General features: G+C 41.8%; 1 protein-coding gene across 1 annotated transcript in view; it reads left to right on the top strand.

Annotated features, from left to right (window-relative positions):
- LOC118819701 (WD repeat-containing protein 7) overlaps positions 1–13,034 on the top strand; it is a 292,651-nt gene that overhangs the window by 99,707 nt on the left and 179,910 nt on the right. The window contains exon 19 of the mRNA XM_036587568.1: positions 2,935–3,058. Coding sequence (XP_036443461.1) covers positions 2,935–3,058 — 124 coding nt within the window. The remainder of the gene's footprint in view (positions 1–2,934; positions 3,059–13,034) is intronic.

Below are 13,034 nucleotides of genomic sequence, written 5' to 3'. Positions count from 1 at the left end.
TCACACTTTCCTGCCCTTCCGAGAGAATTTTAACATGACATTTTTGTTTCTTTAGTACGGAGTGACATCCTGTATAAATAAAAATAATGCGTGGCCACGACTTAGTAAGGCGTGGGAATGAGATCCTAATGCGCCTAATGCGTGGCCACGACTTAGTAAGCCGTGATCTCGTTCCCACACCTTACTAAGTTGTGGCCACGCATTAGGACCACGCATTATTTTTTATTTAAACAGGATGTCACCAATGGGGCTCCGTACTTTAGCGCCAAAGTGTGTAACATATGTAGTAATACTGCATTCAAGTGCAAGTGAGGCGATAGGTTAGTATGAGGATGAACTCATTAACGTGTCGTGGGTGTTCAGGTGTTTTTTGTGAAGAGAACACTGAGGTTGTTTATTAGCTTGCTGGTGTAAGTATTACTTTTGGCCTATTTTAGTGGAGTTTTGAACCCAAACGCTCTTAAAAAGGACGGATGAAGGTTCTTCAAGGGTTCTTTAGTAAAGGAAATGGTTCTATTTAGAGCCATGAGTTCTACATAGAACCATCTCATGCTTAAATAGTGAAATAGTTCTTTAGGTTGGTATCTAAGGGGTTTCTTAAACATTGTGCAGTAATAGCAGAGCCAGTTCTCTGGTAATAGGCATCGTGTACATCTCGCGTGCTCTCTTCACCTTTACGTGACATCATATCCGGAGCTGAGAGTACTGCAGCTCTGCAGCTAGAACCATAGATATACATGCCTAGATGCTGCGTTGCCTGTTGTTTTCTATGTGAGGCGATACGGCTGCACGTCCGCCATGTTGGAGAGGTCAAGACCCGCTTGTGAACAGATTCACTTGTATTGAGAGACGATGAGTCTCAGGATTAAATCAGCCACAACTTCCTTATTACTCAACCGATTTTCACCACATTTGTTTAGTTATAATCCTCAGACACAGATTAATTTAGGCTGCACGGATCTGCTCTCGGTAGCTTTTATTACTTTTATAACTGATCGTGATAATTAGCCGTCCGGACCAGCAGGAAAGTATTCAGTCTGCACCTGATGTGAGTTTAGCGCTCCGGTACAATCACAATCAGCAAATCCATCAATGTGTGAATCACTTCTAATCTTAATACACAGAAGGACGGAGCTAAAGTTGGCTTCCTGTTCGCCAACTTCTTGTTCGAATTTTCCCGTTCCACCTTAAATGGGGCAGCAGTCACTTTCTGGTGCCTGAAGCTGCACCATTTAAGGTGGAACGGGAAAATTCGAACAAGAAGCTGGCGAACAGGAAGCCAACTTTTTTTTATGTGTAATAAGGTGCTATCGATAATTTATACATCTGTAACTTTATAACTACTACATAAAGTTAAGACCCCCTGAATAGACTATTAAATGAAATAAGCTTAATATAAAACCAGAGGAAAAACAATCACATCAACAGGTTCTCTGTGCCTCATTAACCACACGTCCATATCTACACAAACACCACACAAACAATACACATCACACAGACATGAGTGTGGATCACTGCGTTCCCTCCTTTATATAATCCTATCCCACTTTCTGAGAGCAACATTCTTGAAATAGTGTAAATAGTGCAATAGTGTATTTTTGGACAGTATCTTTCTGAAACTGCCGCTCTGTAATGGTACTGAATGCAGTCCAGCAGTGATGTTGACCTAGCTGGCTGGACCCAACGCGGCATCTAGGTTTGTATATCTATGGCTAGAACCTTCTCAGATGTGGTAGCACATAATTGTACAACCAATCACATAGCTACGTCATTACATCATCCTACAGAACGGTTCTGTGGCCACGGTTAGCTAACCATGCAAGGAACACCTGGCTGAGGCCAATGAAGCAAAGGCAGTACTGTAGTACTTTCAGAGTTTAAATACAAGCCTCATTCAATTTAATAAAAATGGAAAAAAAAAATATAGGCATGCTTTTAAGCCTCCAGGTATCTTTAGGTCTTCTCTGAGGGCCTAGAAAGCCCTGAGGGCTCCTCTCTGCTGTTTTGTTGTTTTATTCTGCGAACTGGAGCTGCAGACAGAGAGAGAGAGTGAGTGATTGAGAATAAAGACTGAGAAAGACTCTATTAAGCATTTTTAAGCCTCCTTTTCCTCTGAGGCCGTCTCCCCTGTTATACTGAGCTGTGGAACTAAGCTTCTCACATTCAGCTCAGCCTCTATCATGCAGGTCCTCAGAGAGAGTGAGAGAGAGAGAGAGAGAGAGAGAGAGAGAGAGAGAGAGAATCTATTTTCCCACTTATTTTCAGTCTGATTTGTCTTGTTTCCGTTGTATGATTTCTGTGTGTAGAGTCTCAGTGAAAAGGCTCGGCTGGTGAGATGTTCTGTCATGATATGAGTGACCAGAATTGCTGATAATACTGATTTTTTTTTTTTTTATATTACAAAAAACTAATATACACTGAAATTGTTCCACCACATTTATTATATTGACTTTAATTGAACCTCCTGTATTTCGTTAGCCCACCAAAAATCAACTGGAATTTAAATCAATATGAAGTGATCCTCAGCACTACTTCTGTTTACTATTCAGATTAGAACTGTGTAAACAAATAACTACCTAGCTACATTTACTCAAGTATATGTACTTCAATAAATATTTGAGTATTTTCAGATCATAATACTTCTCCGCAGGTACTTTAATGAGTAAGGGAATCCACTTTTACTGAGTTACATCTTAGTTACATGTCCACCAGTGAGGTCTCCAAATCCCCAAAACTTTCATAGTGTAAGGTTTGAATATCATCTGATATTAAGATCTATTGGGGAAAATATCATGATATTGAATTTTATCATAATCACCAGCACTAAGAGAGAGTGAGAGCAGAGATCAATCTACATGTGTTTGGCTGTTATTCTGACACTGCTTCTTGTGAGATGGTTATGTTGACGTGTGTCTGTGGTTGTTTTCGTTGCAGATAAGGGAAGCAGCTCAGGCTCTTCTGCTAGCAGAGCTGCGCAGGATCGGTCAGTCGGGCAGGAAGGACACCATCGACATGTGGGCGCCTTACCTCCCTCAGTATGTGGACACCGTCAGTTCTCGTAAGTGTTTAGTGCACCATATGAAGGTGCTCACTGTACACACATACACTCACTGAGCACTTTATTAGGAACCTCCTTATAGCTACACTCACTGTCCATTTTATCAGCTCCACTGACCGTATAGAAGCACTTTGTAGTTCTACAGTTACAGACTGTAGTCCATCTGTTTCTCTGCATACTTTGTTAGCCCCCTTTTACCCTGTTCTTCAGTGGTCAGGACCCCCATGGACCCTCACAGAGCAGGTACTATTTGGGTGGTGGATCATTCTCAGCACTGCAGTAACACTGACGTGGTGGTGGTGTGTTAGTGTGTGTTGTGCTGGTCTGAGTGGATCAGACACAGCAGTCCTGCTGGAGTTTTTAAACACCTCAGTGTCACTGCTGGACTGAGAATAGTCCACCAACCAAAAATATCCAGCCAGCAGCGTCCTGTGACCACTGATGAAGGACTAGAGGATGACCAACACAAACTGTGCAGCAGCAGATGAGCTATCGTCTCTGACTTCTGACTAATATATATATATATATATATATATATATATATATATATATATATATATATATATATATATATATATATATCGCTGCTCACGGAACAAAACCTCATTCTCCAAAATGGAAACTTTGCAGGAGAAGGAAAACATTTTGGGCTGTTTCTTTTGGTCCATTCATCATTTAAAATGTACATACAATCTAAAGGACAACAGGCATTTTCAAATTGTGTCAAAACGACAAATGGAGATGGTGGTTTTGTTCCTTTACGTTGTGTGACTTCATGATGAATGGGCCAATAGAAATGCTGTAAAACCACTTGGAATAAAATCTCTTTACATTCATTTACATTGAAAGTTAGTGTTGTCTTCTCCTGTACTTCTTTTTTCTTTGGACAGTGACGATTTTATACACATATATATGTGTGTGTGTGTGTGTTTGTGTGTGTATGTATGTATGTATGTGTGTGTGTATATATATATATATATATATATATATATATATATATATATATATATATATACACACACGCACACGTTTGATATATGCCCCACACATTCATACTGCAGTTATAGGAACTGTTTCACAGGACAACCAATCGCAACAGAGCTTATTTGCATATATCAGTGTTAAATATACAGCAACGAAAACAGGCTGTTCAGTTGTGAGAGATAAAGAGAGATTGGAACGTAGTCCTGACACTATTTGTTGTTTTGCGTAAACGTCGTGAGTGATGTCTTTTTTGTGAGTTGTCCTTAATTCAGAATTCAGTGGTTATGAAGCCGCAGTATATCAGATATTTTTACAACACATTCAAACAGCGCTCATCCAATCAGACTGTAGAACCAGAACTGTCTGTTTTGTAAAAAGCTGTGTAGAACGCAACAGGAGAAAATCATCACAATCCTGTAGTTCGCTCTGAAATCCAGTCGGGGAGCTCATCTGTAGGGGTGTGTGTGTGTGTTTGTGTGTGTGTGTGTGCAGACAGAGTGTGTGGGAGGGCTGCTGGGAGTAAGGATTTGTTTGTTTAATTTCAGTCTGCGTATTGGATGTTTAGGTGGTCGGTGATGTCACAGGCGGTGGGCTGAGGGGGTCAGGAAAAGGCCAGGTCGAAAAGACGCTCACATAAACACAAACATTTCCCCGTATCATTGACAGTAGCTCTGATCTGTGCCTCAGTGGAGGAGAGCTGGTGCAGTCTGTGAGTCTGAGAGTCTGTGTGTGTTGGTGTGTTGGGAGTATCTTGTTGTTCGCATTAGCTTTCTCCACTATTTCCACTGATGGGAGGACCTTGACTGAGCTGGGCCTTAGTTCCTGTAAGATATTTACCAGTCTAGCGAGTAGCAGTAGCAGTAGTTGACCGTGGTAAAGAAAATAAAGTTCAGCGCTTTGAAAAAGAGACATGATCTGCTAGTGTTGTGGTTAACATGCCTTCACGCCAGGGCTTTTCAGGAATCAAGTTGGCTTCTTTTTCTCTTCTAATTCCAATTTTCCGTTCCACCTTAAATGAGTTAGCTTAAAGTCGACAGTTGCTATTGTTTTGACATGCTATTTAGAATGGTGTATGCGGTTTTGGATGCAGCCTGTGTGCAGTCAGAGTGCATTTTCCTTCCTTAACCCTCTGGGGTCCATGAGCTCACCCATGCATCAAATTTAATGTTTCTATATCTGTTTCTGTATCTTTGTGATAATCTAGCGCAGAAATCCAGTTCAAACACTTCCTGAATCTGTAGAGTCGCCCTTTCCATTCCATCTTATCCCAAGATCATACGAGACTCACATCCAGAGTTATGAGCCTGTGAAGAGGGGCTGAGATACACATCATCTGCCTCACACCATGTGGAACTGGTGGATTCGTGTGTCCGTCTACATTCTGTGTGAAACTGACCACTCAGGAAATCACTAAGCACTGACCATCACGCCGGAAACCCTTCATTCTTCATTCAGTCCACGTCGGAGACTCATGTGAAATGGAGTGCAGAGAGTTTACAGCTGCTGAAGCTGCTGCAGCGGTTTTGGAAAGTAGTGATGAAGATAACGGAGCATTTTGATATGAAACACATGAGGATCATGTTATATGAAGAGCCTTTAAAGGAGAGTTTAAGGAGATATACACAAATCAAGACCCCAGAGGGTTAACATATTTCTGAGTGAAACAGGTCATTCAAGCGGGAAATAAATGTCGGTGAGACATGATTTTATTCATTGGTATTTGATTGGATCTTCAGGGCTCCAGACCAACATCAGGGCTGATAAAAATAGAGCAAAGAACGATGTTTAAAACAGTTTTGGGATGATTAACTTGCAAAAACGTAACACTTAATGTCTGTAAAATGGTCGTAAAGTCATGGTCATCTGTCCACGCCCACACTAAATATAGCAATGTTTAATCCAGAAACTATTTCCATTAGCCTGTCAATGGCCCTGTGTAATATTAGCAGCAAGCTAATGCTGATCATGTTTTGTAGCACACTCTACGTTACAATTAAAGCCTGAAACAGGCATTTTAGTATCTTAGTTTGTAGGAGTTAAGTGGTAGGACTGTCTAGTCGAGTGTGTTATGTACAGTGATTTGCCAACAATGTCTTATAGCATCGAACATTTAACCCTGCGTTCCAGGTTGCGATGATGAGCTTGCTTTATTTTTGTTCTTGAGGCAGCCATAAATTAACATAAAGCAAATGAATTATTTAGAATTTTTGTTTACTGGCTATTTCTGATGCATATTATAATGCACAGTTCTGAAGAGCAGCAACAATCCAGTATTACTATATAATCATTTTAAGAGTTATTGCAAAAAAAACCTGAACACAGTCAGAATTTACAGGGATTTGTTTTGCATTTCAAGAACGAAGATCATTATTTACCTCATAAAACTTCCACACAGACCTGCCAAAATGAAAACAATAATTTGGGAAGGATATGAGCAAAAATCTGCCGATTCCAATCTTCGCTGATTCCGGTAGCATCCCTGGCATTTGCATTGCTCTGTTTGTCACCAGTTGAATGGTTAATAATCGGAATGGTAGCACTTCTTAGATTATACCATTATACAATAATAGATTATTATGACCCTTATTAGGGTCTGTTATTATAAAGAGTTACCTGAAATTCTGGCTACACGCTGGTGTTTGTATGTGTGTGTGTGTTTGTGTGTGTATGCGGGTGTTTGTGTGTGTGTGCGGGTGTGTGTGTGCGGGTGTGTGTGTGTGTGTGTGGGGCTCTCAAAGCATTAACCAATTATCTGTATGATGGCGTGGTGAGCTGGCTGGTCTGGCACTCTTACTTGCAGTCTAAACACATTAAGAAAGGCAGCAGCACACCAGCATGCTCACACACACACACACACACACAGTTTTACAGTCCCGCCAGAATCGGCTATGAGTTGGCGAATAGAGATGATGTTAGCAGTAGCCTGTTATCAGTGCCTGTTCTGGGCCTCTAGCAGGCCGGGCGGCAGAATGATGTCATAACGTGATAAATCTGATTGATTTTTGTGTTACTTTGAGATCAGAGTTGCTTTAAGCAAGCCTAATGTAGCTTAAGTAATGTAACCTGACATTAGTCACGTTAGATAAGCCGTAGCCTACACGCTGAGAGAGCGCTACAGCACCACTCCAAAAGAGAGGGAATACCAGCACCTCCTAAAATACGGTCAGTGGAAATGACCACTGAACTGCAGGATTCGGTTATATACCAAATACAGTCATATACCAAAGTTTGAATACTCCCACCAATTTTGTTGAGTTTCTAAGTGAAAGTAAACAACACATCCTCTGCAGAGAACACAATTATATTGTATATATTGTTGTTCTGCATAATGTAGTTATGCTATAACTGAAGTTTGGGGAGAGGAACATGCCTTAAACCCCTCCTGTTTCCAATGAAACGCCCTATAAATTCATATCCTCACCTTCCGCTCCCGTGACGAAAGGTTCACAAGACCCACCGCCACCCCATCTCCCTCCTGTTCCTCAGTCCTGCATCAGTCCTACTACAGCTATGAGGGGGTCCAGCCTTTAAGCTACAGGCAGAAGCTGCCCAGAACTCCAACCCAAGTTCTCGAGTTTTCCCCCTCCCTCAATCAGTCTTCCCTCATACTACCACCGCCATGTTGAAGGCATCGTCTGAACTCACAAATTGCAGTAAACACTGGATTTCAAAGTCAGTGTCTCTTAAATCCACCAGGGTGATCAAGCGACCTTAAAAGCATGCAATGTTTAAACCAGTGATTCTCAGCCTTGCGACTTGCAAGATGGTTGTCAAAGAAGCTACATAGGCGTATTGTGTCGTATCTTTGAGATGAGCGTTTTACACCAACAGGTATTTGGTTGCCTCACACACACACACATATTTACCCATTCGAGTTATTCAGTTTGTAACATCAACGTTTTGTCTTGTTCAGAACGACTGAGCTGCTAAAACCTGCCAAATATTCTCATAGTCCAGGGGTCGGCAACATGCGGCTCTTTCACTGCCCTGTTGTGGCTCCACAGCAGAATCAGATTTGTAGGTAAAAATAAAATAATCCTCCTTTGCAGTAAAATAAAGCTCTGCTGATCGTTCAACACAGATTAACACTAAATGGTCTTAAACTCTGGAGTTAATGTAGAACTGCTAATTCACCCTTTAACCCTGAAGGTCAGCGCAGACTGCTGGTCACCATAACAACACAGACAACATCTCGCCTAGCTAGTAGCTAACGAAACAGCAAAGAGAAAGATTTTAAGACAAACATCGATAATTTAGAGATGAATGGACTTATTTGCATTTATAATCACTATAGCTGGTTTCCTGATATGTTCAATCTGCAACCAGAAACAGTCAAACACTGAAAAGTTGAGAAGCTGACATCAGCTTCTCGTTCAAATTTTCCCGTTCCACCTTAAATGGTGCCGCAGTTACATTCTGGTGCCTCAGGCAGCATTTAAGGTGGAACGGGAAAATTCGAACAAGAAGCTGGAGAATGAGACGCGACTTCAGTTTCGTAAAAAATCTAACATTGAGAGACATTTTACAAGAAACTGTTCTACTTTTGCGGAAATATTTCCTGCCGGAGATGCGAGAAAAGCAGCCATAGCTGAGCTGAAGGGTAAAGCAGATCAAAGTAAGTCTGCGTTTTTGTTTATATTTTTAGTCTGTACTCGTACATTAGCACATATAAAGGCAAATATTCAGCCAAGATGGTAAAACGTTACTTCAGTAAAATGGATATAAAATGTTGTGGCTCTCAATGAGGACGGATTTTTGTTGAAAGGACGAAATGGCTCTTCTGAACATTTGGGTTGCGACCCAGTCATGGTCTGAAAAACGCTTTTTAATTCTAAATAAAGCCAGTGTAAGTTGTTGTTTTGTTTGTTTATGGTTAGTGATGTCATGTTCGTCTCTGTTTGATGGTCTTTAGTTGTGAAATTTGAAAGACTGGCGTGTCCACCTAACGCATAGATGTAAATGTAAAACTTATTTGAAAAAAAAATGTGCTGGCTGGAAAAATTAGATGCCCCGCCCCCACCTCACTTCTCCGACTGTGCTGGCACTGTTGGGAAAGCAGGTGTTTGTTTGAGTCTTTCCCAGAAAGCCTAAAGAGCTGGCCTTGTCCGCGAACACACACACACACACACACACACACACACACACACACACACACACACACACACTGTTCCCGCTCTCTGTAATGTATCTGAGGCAGACGGGCGGCTCTTGCCTTTGGGACGCTGGTCAGAAATAGAGAAGTGGAAGACGGGGCTGAAGTTTGGGGCTTTTATCTGGAGGTGTTTGTGATGAATAATGTATAGAGTCAGAGAGGATTCTTTAGGACGCTGCGTCTCACTTTTGACCACACTAGAGTTTCAGCTGCACCTCTAACAGCCTTGTGTTTGTGTCTGTGTCACACAGAGAGAGTGCATATGTGTTGTCTCTGTGTGCGTGTGTGTGTGTGTGTGTGTGTGTGTGTGTGTGTGTGTGTGTGTGTGTTCACTCTGCTTTTAATAAGGCCGGACATAATCCCCCCATCCTCCCTCCACCTCCTCTGAAGAAAGCTGCATATGCTGTGTGTTTGCGCTTCCTGGAAATGCCTTCATGCACTGTCAGTTTAGGCTGTTTGTGTTTGTAGGGAGTCAGCGATATGGGAATCATATGCAGATGTACAGTATGTAGACATGTACATGTCTGTTGATGCAGATGCACAGACACTGGAACCAGATCGAGCTGAATTACAGAGAACTGCCACATACTGTAGAGGGTTACGAATGCAGTAAAATGAATAAAATGCAGATTTTTTAGCTTTGTTTCCCAGCATGACCCACATGTTCTGCTCTTCTGGAGTACAATAAATACACCATCATATATTTATCTGAAACATCACCTAAATATAACTACTTTTGATAACACGTGGTTTGTAGATGCTGCCTTGCATTAAGCTTATATTTAGCTGAATGTTTATAAATTTTACCCAACCTTTCCGCAACCACATCATCCTAATCTGAACATTAAACCAAAACTTAAACCTAACCATAACACTCATCCCAATCCAAACCTTAAACCAAAACATAACATTTACCATAATCCTGCTCCTAATAATAGCCTTGAACCAAAACCTACACCTAACCATAACCCTCATCCTAATCGTACCCTTAAACCAAAACATAAACCTAACCATAACCCTATTCCTAATCTTAACCCAAAATCTAAACCTAACCAAAACCCTCATCCTAATCCTAACCTTAAACCAAAACCTAAAGCAAACTATAACCCTCATTCTAATCCTAACCTTAAACCAAAACATAACCATAACTCTCGTCCTGACCCTAACCTTAAACCAAAACCTACACCTACCCATAACCTTAATCCTAACCTTAAACCAAAACATAAAGCAAACTATAACCCTCATTCTAATCCTAACATTAAACCTAAACCTAACCATAATTCTCGTCCTAAACCTAACCTTAAACCAAAACCTAACCATAGCCCTCATCCTAAACCTGGCCCTGTTCTTTTTCCCAACCCTAACCATAAAGGCCGCTGCACTCAGAGCACTGTTCAGTTCCCTCCTCAGTGAATTAACTTTGGAACCTAAATCTCATTCAGGATTCACAGCTCTGTGAGTGATTTCAGTGGTTTATACCAAATTAGTATAGATTTCCAGCCGTTCATAAGGAGTCTGTGTAACGGTCACGACTGCAGCCGGTCAAAAGAAGGTGGATTAGGCTATTTCTCTTTTTGTGTTGTGTGCTTTTTTAATATCTTTCACTAACTTTTCTTGCTTGCCTGTTGAAGTAAAAGACTTGGCATGGTTTTAGCTACTGTTACCTGGGTCTATTTATTTATTTATTTATTTATACAAACATACATACATACAATCTAATGTAGGGGGTGGGCAATATTTTGTGGTTGCAATGGTAATTTAAAGTCTTTATTGGATGCTACATTGCAAAGATAGCATGGTTAGTCTTGTTTAATTGGATTTACTATCCTACACAGTTTCTGAACTTAGCAAAGCTTGTGCTTTGGCCAGATCGTCAACCCGAATGTTAAGAAGAGCCATTTTGTCCTTTCAACAAAAATCAAACCACCTTAGGAGCCACAGCATTTCATGTCCATTTTACCGTCTTGGCTGTAAATCTGTCTCAGTATGTACGGATGTCCTAGTGTAGGCTTAAAAAAATATAACACACACGAACATACAGACATTTTTTTCGCATCTCCAGCAGGAAACTTTTCCGTGGCGAAGATGAAGTCTCTCTTGATTTATCCTGATCCCCGGTGGAACGGGGGAATTCAAACTAGAAACTGACTTCGTCTTCAAGACTTCTTAGCGTTGCACAGTTTCTTATTTCAGATTGAACATATCAGGAAACCAGCTGACTGTATATAAATGCAGACAAGTTATCGATGTTCGTCTTAAGTCTTTCTCTTTGCTTCGTTAGCTTCTAGCTAGGTGAGACTGTTGTCTGCGTTGCTATGGTGACCAGCAGTCTACGTGCCAACCTTCAGGGTGAATTAGCAGTTCTACATTAACTCCAGCGTTTAAGACATTTAGTGTTAAACTGTGTTGAACGATCAGCAGAGCTTTATTTTACTGTAAAGGAGGATGATTTTATTTTTACATACAAACCTGATTCTGCTGTGGAGCCACAACAGGGCAGTAAAGGAGCCGCGTGCTGTCGACCCCTGGTTTAGCCTAATATCAAGGCCAGCTTTAGGTAACTGGCATTTTCTCCTGGTTTTATGGTAAAAAACAGTGATTAATAAGCCTCCACCTCTGAAAATTGTCAGGAATCCAGGAGTCCTGGAGAATTCAGAGTTCTGAATAATAAGGAAACAAACGCCAGCATTGCAGATGAGCTGTGGAGTGTGTGAATTATTCAGGCCTGCTGTAGAATGTGGATCACACTGAAGGGCAGTTTTGTGCATGTGTGTCGGTCACACTCTGCTGATGGAGCCCGGCTGGACGGTTGGCGGGAGACAGGCGGAGGCTCTGGGGAGCAGTTGCTATGGGAACGGCTGCTGGTCAGTGTAGTGTTACCGTGGCAGCGGTGACCTCAGCAGGGGTACAGGACTGCAGGGGTCAATGAATCGGAGCTGTCCCTACACAGCACATACACACAGCCGCTCATATACGTCTCGTGTGGAAGGTAAACTGTCTTCCTTTATAACCTTTAGCTTCTTTATGTCCTTCATTTCTTCTGTCTTTACCGCACATCGCTGTGAGATGGTGTCTTTTAGGGCCCATATCATAGAAAAGATTAATCATCGTATATGATCCATATGTGGAAATGAAGCTGCCAAACAGAACGTTTTAAATTTGCTTATGTTCACGTTTGCATATATTTGTCTATTAAGCCCTGCAGCTCCCGTCGTTTCAGCCCTGCTTTTGGAACGAGGCACAGTGCAGGCCAGACAATCAGAACAGAGCTCATACACCGATCAGGCATGACATCATGACCACCTCCTTGTTTCTACGCTCATTGTCCATTTTATCAGCTCCACTTACTATATAGGTGCACTTTGTAGTTCTACAGTTACAGACTGTAGTCCATCTGTTTCTCTGCATACTTTATTAGCCCCCTTTTACCCTGTTCTTCAGTGGTCAGGACCCCCATGGACCCTCACAGAGCAGGTACTATTTGGGTGGTGGATCATTCTCAGCACTGCAGTGACACTGATGTGGTGGTGGTGTGTTAGTGTGTGTTGCCCTGGTCTGAGTGGATCAGACACAGCAGTGCTGCTGGAGTTTTTAAACACTGTGTCCACCTCAGTGTCACTGCTGGACTGAGAATAGTCCACCAACCTGTGGGCAGCGTCCTGTGGGCAGCGTCCTGTGGGCAGCGTCCTGTGGGCAGCGTCCTGTGACCACTGATGAAGGAGTAGAGGATGATTAGCTCATACTGTACAGCAAGAGATGAGCTATCGTCTCTGACTTTACATCTACAGGGTGGACCAGCAACGCAGGTGTGTCTAATAGAGTGGACAGTGAGTGGACACA

Source organism: Colossoma macropomum, unplaced genomic scaffold (genome assembly GCF_904425465.1).
Source record: "Colossoma macropomum unplaced genomic scaffold, Colossoma_macropomum, whole genome shotgun sequence".
NCBI classification, from domain to species: Eukaryota; Metazoa; Chordata; class Actinopteri; order Characiformes; family Serrasalmidae; genus Colossoma; species Colossoma macropomum.
This window is presented reverse-complemented; position numbering and strand designations above follow the sequence as displayed.